This window comes from Hevea brasiliensis, chromosome 6, assembly GCF_030052815.1.
Source record: "Hevea brasiliensis isolate MT/VB/25A 57/8 chromosome 6, ASM3005281v1, whole genome shotgun sequence".
In the NCBI taxonomy this organism is placed as follows: domain Eukaryota; kingdom Viridiplantae; phylum Streptophyta; class Magnoliopsida; order Malpighiales; family Euphorbiaceae; genus Hevea; species Hevea brasiliensis.
Window position 1 is genome coordinate 98,264,895 of NC_079498.1, and position 16,916 is coordinate 98,281,810.

Consider the following 16,916-nt stretch of genomic DNA (forward strand, 5'->3'; position numbering starts at 1 on the left):
TTGAACTGCCACGCATCCTGACATCAAGCGATTTCACTGATTGGATGTCATATTAGTACAATCTAACCAAAAGTTAGTGAAGGGATATAACAGGGTTTACCCAGAAATTGTTATATATATATATATATATATATATATATATATATATATATATATATATATATATTATTTAGTTATTATATTAAAATTAAATAATATGTTGAGCTATTATAATTGAAATCAGCCTGCTAAAAATCTAATAAACAACAAGAAGGAAACGCCTAAACCTTGCAAGTCAACTATGATAGTCCAAGAAGATAAAGATTCTGCGACTTAACAGAAAAAGACGAGGCATTACTCATTACTCCCCAGAGTATACATAAACTGTCTTTCCTGCGTCTATTAAGTTTGTTTGTTCGTATAAAGAAGGGATCGTGAAGTACCAATTTCAGACTCATGAGCTTTAATAGTGATATTGGAGTTATATCTTTAGAACTGTGAGGTTTTACCTCAAATTTGAATTCTTTATAGTAGAAGTTGGAACACAAAGAAAGGCTACAAATTATTCTTTTATATTCTATGCGCTTCTGACAGAATCTATTTTGGATAATGATTTACAAGCATCAAGTATCACCCATGTTTAGTCATTAAAGAATTTTTATGCTTTATGTTCCATAATCAACGAACATAACTTATTGAAGATGAATAATACAAGGCCTAATCATATTCCTTTCTATCCACATTTCCCTTTGCTAGCTTCACATAAAGCACCATTTATCTCTTTAAATCCCTTTTTAAAGGCACAAGAACCTGATTTTATAAAGGAGATTTAAATGGGTAGAAGAAATCGAACGTCCAAATCATTCTTTTTATTAGTTAAAGATAAATAATTTATAATAAAATTAAATCTTTACAAGTTACCAAAAATATACAAGTTGAGTAGGTGGAAGTTCCATGCTTGTGTCAACCATGATGTCAACCTATTCATTGGGTCACTTCATTAGTCAAATTGTATTTGAAACGAAGCAAATCTTAAAGGGATAAGTGTGTGCTACATGATATTCTGTTCAATGGTAAGAACAATCCAGATGATCCACTAGTGGTAGAATCCAATGCTTAACTTGGATGACCCATAAATTTTCTACTCTTCCCCAGTCAATATATTGCATCAGAAAGAAAAATTAATCACTTAAAGCTTTTAAAAGTTTGAAGCAAAGGCCAAAGAGCCTCTTTCTACTATTAAAAATATTTGATGTTTGGTGTCCTGGACTGGAATATAGCCAGGGAATACCTTAAAAGAAAAGAGAAAGAGAAGCACTTATTTGTATGCAAATTTCTTACCCACTCTTTTAGGCTTAAAACATTGTACTTAATTTTATTCAACGTACTTTAACTTTAAAAGCTATTTTATTACTGTTCTTCAATTTCAATTTATATAATAAAAATACTTAAATTTTAATTTAGCATCATCTAAAGTCCCTTTGATCAAACTTCATTTAATATTCTGATCAGAGACTGATTTGCAAATTAAACACAATAAAAAATATTTCTCTTGCTGTCATCTAGAGAAAACATTCTCTTTTTCTTTTATGTGGTAAATGAGAACAGCTTTTTGTAGGTGACAGAGAGAAATATTTTTTATTATGTTTAATGTGCAAATTAGCCTCTAGTTGGAGGATCAAATAGAATCTAATCATAGAGGCTTTAATTAATATTAAATTAAAATTTAAGTATTTTTATAATACAAATTAAAATTAAAGAATGATAATAATATTCGTTCAAAATTAAAAGACAATAAGTGAAATTAAGCTTAAAAATTTTGAACAAAAGGATTCTAACTACTGTAATAAAAAAAAATTAAAAAGGAAAACAAAAGAGAGTAAATTTCCAATTGATTTGGTAAAGGTAAATTTGTGAGAATCAGTGTTATCAAGTGATCACAGAAGCCTCCCAGCCCAAGTGGGTTCTTAAATTTCAATTTCAATTTCTAAATGTCTCTGAACCACATGATGTGGCTCAGGTTGATCTTCTGTTTATTATTCAAACATAAAAACATGATTAGTTGAAATGGCATCTCTTGTTGTGAGCACTCATCTAATTTGATGCTTTTTCTTAGCATTTCCTTTATGAGGATTTTTTTTTTCTCTTTTTATTGTGCTCAATTATATGCTTCTACTTTGAGATTGATGCCTTTTGAGTTAACCTTTCCATTTTGTTTACAATTATTCTATCCAAGAATACATCCAATATGGGAAAACCCAATAATGATGATGTTGTATTGACTCAATTCTACATCACATAATCATATTAAATGAAAAATAAAAAATAAAAAAAAAACTAATTGTTTTTTCACTTTAATTCATTAGCACTTTGAATTCTATAAGTGATCAAATTGGCAAAATATCACTTCTACATCTAGATACAATGGCAAGTCTTATTTGGTGTCTTTTCATCTCTTATCATCACCTTGTGTCTTATATATTTAAAATTAGTAATTTTTTCTGCAACTTCAATGCATATTATTGTACTCATTTTTTATATAAAAATTTATATTTTTATTAATTTTTTTATATATAATATAATATTATTATAGTACTATGAATATTATATTTAATTATTTAAATTAAAATATAAATTTTAATATTATTTTAATTAATTATGTAAATAAAATATTAATTAATTAAGAATTATTACCTTTTTATTGTGAAAGTTATGTGCTTATTTTATTAACATATAATATTAATTTAATTATGAACCTAAATATAATATACTAAAAAAATATGATAATAAATTTTACAATTATAAATGGATAAAAATATTTAAAAATTAAAATAAATTAATACTAAATGTAAGTTAACCCATTAAATTAATTTCATTTAAACTTTTTTCTTTTAAAAAAGTTTGATTTATCTATTTTTTAATAATTTAAAATAATATTGCCTTACATAATGATATTGCATATATATCAAACTTTAATTATAAAAAAAAGTAAAATAATAAAGTTTAAAATAATATTAACTTGCATCGTGAGATTGCATAATTAAACTGATATGAAAGGAAATTATTTATAAAATTAAAACAATATATTTTTTAAATTTTATTTTATAATTTAATGTATTATAATTATAAAATTAAAATCTCGTATTATTAGGCATAAAATACATTTTTTAAATAATATTAATCATTCTAAATATTATTAAATGTATCAATATTAAACATAAAATAAGAAAATCAATTTATTTTAGACTATATGAATATTATAGAATTTGCAAGAATGAAATATTGACAATAATAACAAAATTAATATTTTTTTTAAATTAGATTCACATATATTGATATGAGTAAAAATTTTTATTTACTTAAATTAATAGCTAATTTTAATAATAATTTTTTTAATTATGTTAATTAAATAATTTTTAATAATAATTATACAATGTAATGTTATAAATTTGTAAATATTTAAAATATTTAAAAATTAAATTAATGAAAAGGAAATTTGGTGTTTAAGGTTGTTTATTAATTTAATTTGAATAAATTAAATAATTTTTAATAAATTAATATAATTATATAATTAAGAATATATAATTATATTGTGATTTTTTGGTATAAATATAACGCGTGTGTATATATATATAGATAGGTTGTATTTATTATAATATATTTATATTAATAAAATTCATATCTATAATTTTTAAAGTATTATATTATATTTTTTATATTAATAAAATAAAGCTCTTATTTTGCTTTTGAAAGATAATTTTTATATAAATATTTAACCAATAAATTATTATTATTATTATTATTATTATTATTATTATTATTATTATTATTATTATTATTATTATTATTATTATTATTATTATTATTCCTTGCTCGTGATAATCCCACCATGGAGCCATGGCAAAGGGGAAGCCACCTTTGATGATTATTGAGGGATGACCTTAGAATCCACACTTGCTAATGTCAAGATGGCTTACCCTAAAATTTTATAATTAAGAACAAATGGGAGGCAAAAAAAACTTCACTTAGAAAAATAAATACTTCCTTATTCATTGGCATCAAATAAATTTTATGTAATTGAGTGTATTTAATATAAGTTCATCTTATAAAAAAATAACTTAATAATTATTAAATTAAAATTTATAAAATTAATTAAAAAATATATAAATTTATATATAAATATTTAATATAAAGATTATTAAATTAATTTTAATATGAATTTAAATTTATAATAATTTAAATTTATAATTTTTTATTAAAATAATTTTCTCTGCCACTAAACTCAAAGTCATTACATGAAACTCAATTTTAGGTGAAGCCTAATAATTCTAGTAAATCTTAAATTTTATTAAGATTTTAGGATTTTTAAATAGAGTTTTGATAAAATAATTAATATTATGTAGTTAAATTTATTATAAAAAATATAAATAGTTATTTTATTTATTAATATTAAAATGTTTGAGTTTTTTTTAATTAATATATTTAATAAAAAATATTTATTTATTAAAATATAAATCAAAAAATCTTATTTAAAAATAATTTAAATCATAGACACTTTTTTTATATATTTGATTTGAAAATTATAATCAAGATTAATTGTTGATTAATATATAATTAATGGTTAAATAAAATACTATTAACTATTAACTATGTAATTTAATTACCATATTTATGAAAATTTTGAAAAAAAAAATTAGAAATTTAAATATCGACAGCTTAAAGGTGATGGGACATAACAGAAACCGATATGGACCAAGTAGGATTAGCAATTAAAACAATAGAGGAATGGGAGCCTCGATTTCTCATAATATTGATTTTTAATATTTATTTTATTATTTGTATATATTATTTATTTTTTAAAAATTTTTTATTTCTCTTTTATTTATTATTAAAAAAATTATTTTTTCATTTACATAATTTATTTATATATTTATTTATTGTTAATTATTAATAAAAATAAATGATGTGCACCAATAAAATAGAGAAGTATGAAAAATGATTATAATTTTAAATGCTGGCTAATATTCCTCAAAAGGGTCCCGCTTTGTTGCAAAATATATTAAGATTAGCCACACCAATATCCATTACCGACCATTCCTCTCCTCCACCTGTTGGACTTGACAAAACAAACACAGCTATAAGCTCAATGTTATAAGACAATAAATTCCATTTATATTTAGATATATATAAAAAATTAATTAAAATATGTACAATAATTATATCAATTTAAATATAAATATTTAATTGAATAATTATTATAAATTCATTTTTATATAAACTTGAGTTTATACTAATAATAATAATAATAATTCATTGTCTACTTATTTTTTTATTATTATAATACATATTTATTATATGTATAAATATTCTTATATTTTAATAAAATTATTAAAATTTAAAAATAAAAATAATTTTATCTTTTTAAAAATAATTTAATTTTCTCTTTAATCAAAAAATATATTTTATTAATATATTTTTTTAAATATTTCAAATGTAATAAAATATAAAAAAAATTTTAAAAAAATATAAATAGATTAGATTTAGTAAAAAAAAATGCGGTCAAATTAAAGTAAGAAAAAAAAAGTATCCAAAGATTAAATTACTTGTCATTATTTGATTGGGTAAGAAAATCATTTTTTTAATGAAGCTTGAGGTGGACAATCTTTTTCACACCGTATCCATAACTTTCATGAACCACGTGGACTCCAACGTTGCCGACACTGCTCCTTTTGTAGGCCATAAATTTATTTATTTTATTTTGAAAAAGCTTATTCTTTTAATTAATTTACACATATAAAATTTGTAATTTATTAATAATTTATATTAAATTTAAATTTAAATTCAAATTCTTTATCTTAAATTTTACATATTAAATTTTAAGTTTTTTAATTACTAAATTAATGAATTAATAAAATTTTGATACCTTGTATTCAAATGCATTGTTAAGGGAATTGGAATTTTTCAACAAAATTTTCCAATGAATTTAGGACACGTGTGATGGCGTTTTAAGTCAATTGCTTCACCAAGAAATTAAGCAAAACAATTAAAAAAAAAATCCAAAGCTAAAAGAAGAAGTCCATACACATTGGACCACGTGGTGCAAATATTATCTTTTAATTAATAAATAATAAATTATTTGCTTTCTCATTGGTACACTTCTGCATCATGAAGCACGAGATTATACCAACAATTATCTATTCCCATTAAAAAAAAAACATATTTATATTTTGGCTTTATTTTTTAATTAAAAAAATAGAATTAATAATTAAAAAAAAAAGGCAAGGGAGCCAAGTATAAAAAATGGAGTGACGTGTCGGTGGATTTATCATGAGATTATAACAAAGCCGAGAGCTCTGTTATGGAGAAGAAGGTAAGCTCAAACTCCTTCAAATTCTGAAACCCTCTCTCTCTCTCGCTCAGAGAAAGAGAAAGAGGCAAAAAAGGGGAAAGGTCTGGCCGGGTTAAAAAGCGTAGCAGTGAGGTTTGTGGTGGGTGGTGGTTGTAGAAGAAAGATCAGAGCTAAGAGAAAAGCTAATAAATTGATGGATTGGTGGCAGAAGATGATCTTTCCCGTTAGAAGAGTTTGGATTTCTCTCTCTGCTCGTTTCAAGCCTCGCAATAATGGTAATAATTACTTCCTTCTCCTGTTTTCTCTTTCAATTTTTCTTTCTTTATTTTTGGTAGATTATTAACTTTTTTTTTTTTTTAATTCTTGATAAAATTGTTCTATTTTTTTTTCTGACAAAAATATTTTATTTTATTATTTATTATTATTTTTTGAAATTTTCATATGAATACATACAGCCAAGTTGAATCCCATACATGATGTGGTGAATTGGGAAAATTTCTCATTGCAACAAAAGGATCAACCGAGTATGATTAATCTTTAGATATTAGTGTTTGCAAATTACAATGATCAGTCATGGTCAATACCTACTCCATATATATATATATATATATATTTTTTTTTTCCCTTTTTTTCCTCTATTCAAAAACTAATGAAGGTTTTTACTGTTTTTTTTTTTTTTTTAAATTTTGCTGGAAGATTCCCACGATGATGAGTTACATCTAATGACCTAAATCCACTTGGAGACAAATAGAAAATGTTTCAAAAGCATAGTAGAATTGTCAAATCAAATATCTATTCTTCTATAATTCGACAATAATAACCCTCACAGCAAGCTGCTACAACAACAACAATAATAATAATAATAATAATAATAATAATAATAATAATAATGTTTGTGAGATATTGTTTTTAAGATTATTATTTTTTATTTGAGACTGATTTTAATATTATTAAATTAAAATTTATTATTATTTTTTTTAATACGAAAAAACGGTTAGATATTTCTGAAGTGTTTTATAATAAGGCATACAAGCGAACCCAATTGAAGAATTCCAAAAAAACGGAGAAAATGGCTCCCATTTGTAGATTCTATTTAAGACCAACTACATCCACTAGGTTAAAACCACTCAGAGAAATAAAATAATGCTTAATTAAACGACAAAACTTTCAGTTGCCTAAAATGATAGTGGCAATGCTAAAAGAAAATATTTCTGGCTTGTTTCCTGCGCTTTGCAGCTAATAGAAAAATCTTTATAGGTATAATCGTTACCTTTTCAATTAAGATCTTGCGCCGAAAGATGAAGAGGCCTCACATTTAAGATCAACATCTATTTCAGTGTACCTTTATGCCTAATTGCCTATAACTAGGTGTGTCACTTCTGATATCTGACCAAAAATTATTTGCCCGATCACTGCTTACTGGACATGTATGCCCCAACAACCACAAATTGGTCCAGCTCCATCTGGGGTAGGTTGTTGATTAATGCTTTAAAACAACAAAACAGCCTTTGTTTCCCAACCACTTGGAGCATCAGATGATTAATGTCATCTAGGCTCTTGGATTATAGGCTTAATAATTGGGTCAGCTTTGTTTTTTATTCCATTCAAGAATCAGAAAAAATCTTACATGTTTTTGTCCCCTGGTGTTTTGTGTTTTTGAGCAGGTGCTGGACTTCTGAAGCTTCACAATGATATACAGACCTGTGGATATGAGGATGTTCAAGTGATGTGGGAGATGTTGAAAAGATCAGAATCAGAGCTGTTAGCTAACCATCCCAAGCGCAAGCAAAGGCCTTTCTGGAAAATTTTTGTATGGTCTAACCATAGTGCAGCATCTTCCTTCTCCGCAAATCATGCCTAATACAAGACACTAGCTTGATACCGTGTGTTAATAATGATGTGCTGCTTGTGTCCTGCAACTTCATGTGCATCCGTCATACTTTTACCATCCAACGGCCGACATTGCAGTAGCATGGTACAGAGCTGTTGCTGAGTGTATCCTAATTCAGTGTAATATGTGTCAAAGTTTTACCTTTATTGTGAGAAAATGAGTTCCTGTCAAATGACAAGGTCATTTGTAAATACATAATGTTTTGTCATAACTCACAAATGAAATCTTTACGCGGAATAGCTTCCTCCATGAGCTTGGTTAACATCAGTATACCTGGCAACGGCTGCAAACAAAATTGTTATATAAAAATGCAGCAAGCTAATGTAGGAATGCCGGCAACTGTACTAACTGCAATTTTTCTTTACCCTATTCATGAGTTCAATCCATATTAAGCATTTCCACAGGAGACGTCAAACAAAAATAGTACAAGGAAAGGGATGAGGAAAGTCATTGAGAATGAGATGATAAAGGAAGATGTTACTCATTTTAATGGCTTTCCTTTCTCTGGTGTCTGGTGAGAAAAAAAGAGCATCAAAATCTATGAGAAACAAAGAGACACCTTAATATTCCTATAAATTTTTGAATGGCTAACCGTGGAACAAGAACTACCTACATGAAACAATAACATAAGGGAATCTTTGTATTTAATAGTTCAGTTCAGTTGATTGCCATATAGGATTTCCAAAAACAAGATAACAATGCACTATTTTCATAGGATAGTCATGAGGAAAGTGTGTGCGAATGTCCCTTAAGATAAATACACAAAACACATCAAATATGCTTTCCTCTCATATTCACATGTTACTGACAAATTAAGCATCTCCAAACCATGAAATCATAGCAGAACAACCCAAAACATATCTAATGAATTTGGTTATGGCACATAACATCTAGCTTCACATCCACGAATTGTATTCATTGTTACTTTCACCAATTATGATATGTTATAGGGTGCTGACTTTACACTTAAAAAGACTATTTCAAGATAAATTTCATCCACCATCTCTCAACTTAACTGATTATACCATACAACTTCAATTTGTATTACACAAATCCCTAAACTTTAATTTGAATATCACTAAAATCTTTATGACTTAATATCACCGATTTATAAGTTAAATACAACAAAATTTGATCAACCTCTCTTAAATGAGTGTACCACAATCATTCCTCAACTTCAATTTATATCACAAAATCTCTAAATTTTAATTTATATAAATAGTTTTGTAATACAAAAGATTGGATATATTATTTTGTTAATGTGAGAAAGACAAAACCTATATATAATATCAATCTATAAAAAGAAAAAAAAATCATCACTAATTATTATTAGATTTTTGCTTAAATTAAAATAAAATCCAAGGAACTAAAATACATTGAATGTGAATGCTTTAGACAATAATCTAAAATCAAATTAAAAATTATTACAAGTAATAAACTTTCTTTAAGAAAACAATAATAATTGCATAAATTTTTATTAAGATAAAATAAATAAGTAATTATTTAATTTAAATATTTATAAAAATATCGAACCATCTCTAAAGTATGATTTTTTTTTCGAATAAACCGAGAATAAATAAGGATTTGAATTTTTTTAACTAATTATAGAAGTTTCAAATAAAAATTATAGATCATAATTTATTATTTATTACAAATGCTTTTATTATGAAAACTTTTATAAAAGTTTCAAAGAAAAATATATTAAATTGAAGTGTAGGACTTTTCAAACAAATTAAAGTTGAGAAATGACCATATTACACCCATCTAAAACTGAGGGACGGTGGCCACAGGTTAACCTGCAAACCAATGATATTAGGTCATAGGAATTTTATTGTTACTAAAATTGAAGTTTAGACATTTTTTTGATATAAATTGAAATTGAAGGGGAGGAAGAAGGTTGGGAAGGGGGGGGGGGGGGGGGGGGCGCGGGCTGTGGTGGTGTGTGGTGGTTGGGGTTGGGGGGATGGTGGGAGGTGTGGTTTGATATTTAGCATGAGTTCAAGAATGGAGGATGCAATTTACCCAACTACTTCAGGTGGAAGTGTTCTCCATCTTCTAGCAATGACAACATGATTATACTAGATACAGAGAAACAATGTTGGTTGGTAACATCCTAGAAACACATTAGTTACCTTTATGTTTACAGAAGAAACTAAGCAAGGTTTACATAAATGACAAGTAAAATTCAGAGCATTAAGAAGTTAATTCCACGACCAATTAGGCACTTCATATGCAACTTTTTCACTCTTTTTTCACATAACTCAGAATATAGAAAAGGTAAATTCTCTCCTGGTTCCCTCCCAGGCCACCCTGCTTCTCTCCCAGGGTACCTGTATTATGCATCAACAAAAAAAAAAGAACGAAAGAAAACATCCAAAGTGGGGCAACACACCAGGAAAAAAGCATCAAGAGTACCTTGGATGATTTTCCTAATTCAGTGGCTATTTTATGTTGGCTCTTTTCTTGATGACACATTGATCCTACCAAATCATAAAGTCTGGGGTCAGATCCTTCTGATTCGCTGCAGCGAGAAGAAACCAGATTCCAAAGTGAAAGCAAAGTCACATTTGACAGTCTGGCCTGCTTCAAGCTAATGAGATAGTCAGGTATATATAAGCAAAAAAAAAAAAGAGATAATAACTGCACACAAAGGTCTTTGTAAATCATTATTGTGATACCACAACAAAATGTACTGCAGCACAAATTCAAAACATGCCAAGGGAATCTTAAAACCAATACAACCTGAACAAATTATTTTATGAAGCTTATGCTGCCTTTGAGTGCTGCATACCATTAAAGCATCTTAACTGAAATTATAGAAAGAAAGAAGAGTGGAAGACAATAAAATGAAAAACATAAAAAAGAATAAAAATTAATATAAAAAAGAAAGGCAATTTATTTGATATTTTCCATATATAAAATCTGGAAAAATAAATGAAGAGAAAAAAGCATAAACTTCAATAACCTAACAAATAAAATCATTCATGAAACAATTCTACACTACAGTCTGCAATATTCTCTACTATAGATATTGCAATGAATGCCATGCACCGAAAGATCATGGCAATTAGGCTTATCTTGTATCTCTCCCTATGCAACTCAACTCAACTATAACTAGATCCTAATCTAACAGGGATTAGCCACATGGATCCTTTTCCTCATTCCAACTGATTTAAGACTACATCTTTTAATCTATAGATAGGTCTAGATAAGATAGTTCAAGGTTGGTTTAGATAGGTTCTCTATGACATTATGAACCAATCTGTGGTTAATTTGAGTGTTGTTACACAAAAATTACAAGACATGTAGAGTTCAATGGTTTAGCCATCTTGCTACAGTTTCAGGTTGAGATGTTTGGTTGGACAAGAAAAGGTGCAAATATCTCAATTAAATAACCAACTTTTCCTTAAGACTAAAAATATAAATCAACAGAATGAAGTGGGAAAAAAGCAAACAAATATATGCTGGACAGACATATTAACATAATTTTCCCCTGAATATCAAGGAAATTAAGCATTTTCTCAGTACTAGTATAAAAGCATACATTACAGTTACTTCATAAAATTTATCTGTTATCAAAGTCAAAAAATATAGCAAATTATTATTATTATTTAAAAAAAAAAAAGAAACAGAAATGGAACTAATATCTACAACTAAAGGCAAAACGAGAGTGGATTTTCAAACACTTTGGGAGCTTGAGCCTGGGATTCAAATTCCACACCTAGTCAATGGCCCCAGAAACAAACATGCAGCCTTAAGGGATAGCAAGACAGAGAGTACACCAAAAAGATTGAGAGTGAGGAATCTGAAATTGATTGAAAGCAAGATTGGAGGCCGAGAGAGAGAGAGAGAGAGAGAGAGAAAGAGAGAGAGAACATGCAAGGAACTTGACAATTGTAGGTGTTGATTGATTTAAGCTTGTGTTTTGGCAGTTTAGAGGTTCATGATGATAGAGAAAATTCCTCAAAGGACCTTAAGGTTCTGACATGTCATACAAGCTTATATACGAAACACAAATTGGCACAGCTCATAACAAAATCAATTAATTAAATATTATTAACATTATCAGGTAGAATTGATTTTTTTTCCTTAACATATTAGGATTCAGAACTGGCCTTGAACAGAAACATTCACTTTTTTCATTCTTTGACCTGCATCTGTGAAAGTTAAACAGTTTCATCCGTTTCTTTGGGTCTTTATACAACCTTAGATTTAGAGCTGCTAAACTCTTTTGGCCGTTTCAAATTCAATACTTCAACCCAGGTTATTTTGGATCTGCCCACTCATTTTCTTCTCTTCTATGAAAAAAATTTCTATAAACTCAAGCTTCTGCACACCGTTGTTGTTTTACATTGGACATGCGCAAACCATCTCAATCAACCTTGCTCAACTCATCTTCATCTCTTTTCTCTATATCAATAAAAACAACACAACACCAAGCCACCAGCAAGGATTTTAATTTTCTCAAATCACAACATAAGTAAATTAGTCTTCACAAGCTCCAAGGACAGGAATCACCATTTGAAATGCCTCCGTATCTATCTATATACCTTTTACAGGTAGAAATAGAATAGTCAACATCTAAATAGCTGTCTAGAACATATACGTACACAAACACATTCAGATCACTTAATAAATTCTAAATAAAGGATTCTATTCCTTATAGAAGCAAGCCAAGGTCCTCTTGAAACATTAAACCCTTATGAATCAAAAGACAAACCAGAATGTTAGTGGAATGATATCAATTTTAATTGGACTTCTGTTACTTGGTTCAAAGAATGCATACAAAAGGAAGGACTTCTGATTTAACAGAGATCCTGTCTTCTCATCTTGCTAAAGAAAATTCTACATGTAATGGCAAAAATGTGATTATAAAAACAGTGCTTATAGTAAAATTAACCCTGCAAGCAGTAACAAAAGTGAATTGTATACAGCTGTTTGTCTGATGATACACGCTAGCGCTACTTTTTTTTTTATTTTTTTTTTACTGACCACAGAAACACAAATCAACCAATGATTCAAGAAACAGCTGTCTACGTGATATACACCTGCATATGTAGAACTTGAACAGGAAGACATACCTGAACCGAGCATAACATGAACAATGATTCAGAACACTAAACAGAATGGCAATATCTGCTCTACCATAAACCAAAACTATGCGTCCCTGGATGTTAGCATATACCATAGCAGCTTTCTCAAAAGTTAATAATAAAGAATGATGGACATACAAGCTGCTACTTTTAGCCTTGAAGAATTTATCTTTCCCAATAGAGTGCTGATAAACTTTCCGTAAGACATTCAATAAACTTTCTGTACTATGCCTTAAGAATGACAGACAAATAAATTAGTTTTGCCTTTTTGATTCTGTAGAGCTTATCACCATTGTTTGAGAATATAGTTGGGCTTCTTGACACCAAATAATGCTCGGGACTTGCCAGTGTTGGTCTGGTAAAGCAGGGTCCTTGGAGTTGTAATTGTATGAATAATATGCTTCACATTTCCATTTGGTTGTTTCAACACTCAACTTAATGCACGTGCATTTCTGAAAGCTAATTCTAAACATCTAATTTTAACAATGTTTGAAACCGGGTAGATTATCCATGTAGACATCTTCCCTAGAAAATAACTTTACTGTTTAGATAAATAGGAAAACTACAGCCAACAAACAAACTTCTAGAAAATTGTAAATGAAGAGCATGGAAAGTTGGAGGTATGTATTTGTCTCTCAGTGCACACGTATTTGGACAACCATGTTGCAAAATCTAGCATAAACAACCAAAACGAGGGGAGAAAAAACATTAATTGTAAGAGGAGTTTAAACCAAGAAATTAATTTCATAGATGGAATTGAAATCAGCAGAAACAATTAAGCATTTGATAACTTGATAATACCAAGATCCCAGCAATTCCAAGTGTAGAAAATAAATATACAGGAACTTTTACAACGTGCAGCTTTTTACCTTCCTAACAAGCTAGGCAAATTATTCCTGCAAAACTGTTACTCAAAATTTCTCCTCATCAGCTAAAAATTACAGAAAATGCTGAAAACTATGCTAAAAATACAACAAGGCAACCAAACATAGACATTATTTTCTTTTGTACCTTTTGATTGGTTGCTGTGAAATGTGGTACACCAAATCAACAAGAAGCTCAAAAGCAGAACCTCCTCTTCTGATTCAAACTCATAGTGTAAGGGATGGAGTTTAATCTGATAGCAGGAAATTGATTCATAAACGCTTTGAAATGGTGTTGAATCTTGATTAAGTCATTTGCATGCAAGCATAATAAATGCCTATCTTCTTGGACCCTTTAAAAGCAGGAATAACCAAATTAATCACTTCATAAAGACAACTTTCCACAGGAGCTTTATTCTTCAATTACATGCATAATTTTCTCCAGCAGCAATGGGCAGTCTTCTCCAAGCTGCTGTGGGTTAAGCTCCATCGCAACTTTGAAATCCATTAAAGATATTGAGAAGTGGTATCTCTGTTCTTGCACTCCATCTAAGACTCTACCACTACTTTGCACCTGCATACTATGGCCTGGCCAAAACCCATTAACAAGCTTCATACGAGAATTTTGCTTTTGGCTATTTTTTGTCACCAAATCACATCCATGCCTTGTACCCACAAGTTCAATGCAAGACTTGATCAGCCCTTTCAAGTAAGCATCTAAGCCAAAGTTCAGCAAATTGGCAGAGTCCATTGACACCTCATCCAGGCCCTGTGCTACAGCAATTTGTTGCATTCTTTCTCTCAGTGACTGTGTGTCCAGCAATCCACCATTATCATATGAACTAGTGCATCTATCATTGCTTGCTAAAGGCAAAGGTTTGCGGGCACCACCCACACTGACACTGCAAAAGGGAATTCCAAGTGGAGCCTCAAGTGAACTTACAGCAGATATCTCTTTTCTATCTTCATCCACAAATATTTTACTCTGTTCTTTACACTGTATAGAAAGTGAACCATCTGTTGACCGCTTTGCAAGCAGTAATTTGTTCGGGTGGTGAAATAAAACATCCCCTTCTGTGTCTCCTTTTTGCGAGAGTACTTGATGATGCTGCACCGGCTTTGGTATGCCATCTTCTGAAGCTCTGTTATCACTTGTAATGGTTGATAGATGAGAAGCAAAATCTGCCTTCCCATTTGGAAAAGTGTGGGACCCATCACTTGCAGATGTTGCAACCTCCTTATCACGATTCAGTGGTGGTGAGATTTTGGCATTACAAGCATTTTTCAAGATTGAACATATAAATTCATTATGTAGTGGAATATTCTCTCTTCCAAGAATCCGAAAACATAGCTTATTGAACTCAACCTTACTTAGCTTCAAATTCAAGAATTTATTTAAATAGTATAAGTACAGTTTTGTCCTCTCCACCCCAATTTTCTTGACTATCTGAGTTTTCAACTCCGCGAGATTTACCCGCGATTGCTGATTCCTCCGTTGCATTTCTCACAACATAGTCAACAACAGTAAAATTAACAAAATTCGCTACTGTAAACTCAAAACCCTAACTAAATTAGGGTTATTTCACTCTGTTTCCAAAATCCCATTTTCCACATCCCGAAAATGAACATAGCTATAACTTCGAGAAAACCCATCAATGCCAATATGGAACACATCTTTTTAACATGGCAGAGGGTTCAACAAACGGTAGACTACAACTCTCCCTCCCAAAAATTCAAATTGAGAAAACAAATCAAAACCCTAGCCATCTTCATAACTAGAGTTTGTAACTTCACAAAATCCTTTATTCCTCCAATTTCAACTAGCTAATTTGTCAAGATAACCTCAATGTAACTGCACCAAACTCCTCCTTTATTCAAAGAAGCTAAGAGCAGAGTTTATTATCCGTCGATTGATAGAGATCAGCCCACAACCATTTAGAGCTCAGAGCTTTCACTTGACGGATTTTCAAATTGAACTACAAATTGATGCGAGAGAGAGAGAGAGAGAGAGAGAGAGAGAGAGACTGCAGACAAGTACGAGATTCAAGAACGAGAGGAAGAGAGAGAAAGAGAGAGAGGAGTCTAACCTGTTTGGAAGTAGATAAAGTGCAAGAAAATTTTCAAATTCAGAGGGAAAATTGATGCGACGTAGCTTCCTCTTCCTCTTCCTCTCTCTTTCTTTCACGCATTCAGCTAAACTTTGTTCCTCTCTTCCCTTCTCTCTCTCTGTCTCTCTCTCTCAATATAGAACTCCCTTTTTTTCTGCAATTTCAATTCATTTTTCTGCTCACCATCTAAATTCCTTCTCGTGGGTTTTTGGGTTTTGACATTTTATTTCTAATTTTCTCATAAATAAATAAAAAAACACCTTTGATCGATCTCTCCCTCCCTTCCCCTTCGCCTAATTTTCATTTATTTTTTCTTCTTTGTTTTTTTTATTTGATAATAATAATAATAATAATAATCACGCGTTTATAGGAGCGTGGCTTATACTTTCTATATGATTAAAGTATTGATTTTTATTTTTTATATTTTTACATTTAAAAATATTAATAAAAATTATTTTTTTGATATTAAAAAAAATAATCTATTTTTAAGAAAAGCAATTTTTTTTTTAAAGAGTAAAGTAAATAGAGTTTGATATTGCAACAAAAAATAAAAAATAATTATAAGAAAAATATTTTCTTAAAAATATTTTTACGAAAAATTATTTTTATATATAAATTATTTTTTACAAAATA

The 16,916-nt window shown here is 29.0% G+C and overlaps 2 protein-coding genes across 8 annotated transcripts; one reads left to right on the top strand and one right to left on the bottom strand.

Annotated features, from left to right (window-relative positions):
- Window positions 1-6,366: 6,366 nt before the first annotated feature.
- LOC110648976 (uncharacterized) lies at window positions 6,367-8,468 on the top strand. The gene is made up of 2 exons (XM_021803730.2): window positions 6,367-6,603; window positions 7,993-8,468. Exons 1-2 carry the CDS (start codon window positions 6,522-6,524, stop codon window positions 8,187-8,189), a joined length of 279 nt encoding a protein of 92 aa, XP_021659422.1. The 5' UTR covers window positions 6,367-6,521; the 3' UTR covers window positions 8,190-8,468.
- LOC110645308 (uncharacterized) lies at window positions 7,379-16,381 on the bottom strand. Of its 7 annotated transcripts, none has more exons than XM_058148697.1 (4): window positions 14,324-16,381; window positions 10,635-10,799; window positions 8,436-8,502; window positions 7,379-8,328 (listed from the first exon to the last, which is right to left on the bottom strand). In XM_058148697.1, the coding sequence occupies exon 1, from the start codon at window positions 15,674-15,676 to the stop codon at window positions 14,588-14,590; it is 1,089 nt and encodes a 362-aa protein (XP_058004680.1). In that variant the 5' UTR covers window positions 15,677-16,381; the 3' UTR covers window positions 7,379-8,328; window positions 8,436-8,502; window positions 10,635-10,799; window positions 14,324-14,587. The 7 variants fall into 7 exon arrangements, with proteins under 7 accessions (XP_058004680.1, XP_058004679.1, XP_021657292.2 ...); XM_058148696.1 differs by adding an exon at window positions 10,962-11,026 and having other exon boundaries at window positions 7,379-8,502; window positions 10,635-10,699; XM_021801600.2 differs by having other exon boundaries at window positions 7,379-8,502; window positions 10,635-10,699.
- Window positions 16,382-16,916: the final 535 nt, after the last annotated feature.

Coding starts and splice junctions, on each gene's coding strand:
- LOC110648976 (XM_021803730.2), top strand. CDS start 6,522: ATGGATTGGTGGCAGAAGATGATCTTTCCCGTTAGAAGAGTTTGGATT. Junction 6,604..7,992: donor TTTCAAGCCTCGCAATAATG/GTAATAATTACT, acceptor GTTTTTGAGCAG/GTGCTGGACTTCTGAAGCTT.
- LOC110645308 (XM_021801600.2), bottom strand. CDS start 15,676: ATGCAACGGAGGAATCAGCAATCGCGGGTAAATCTCGCGGAGTTGAAA.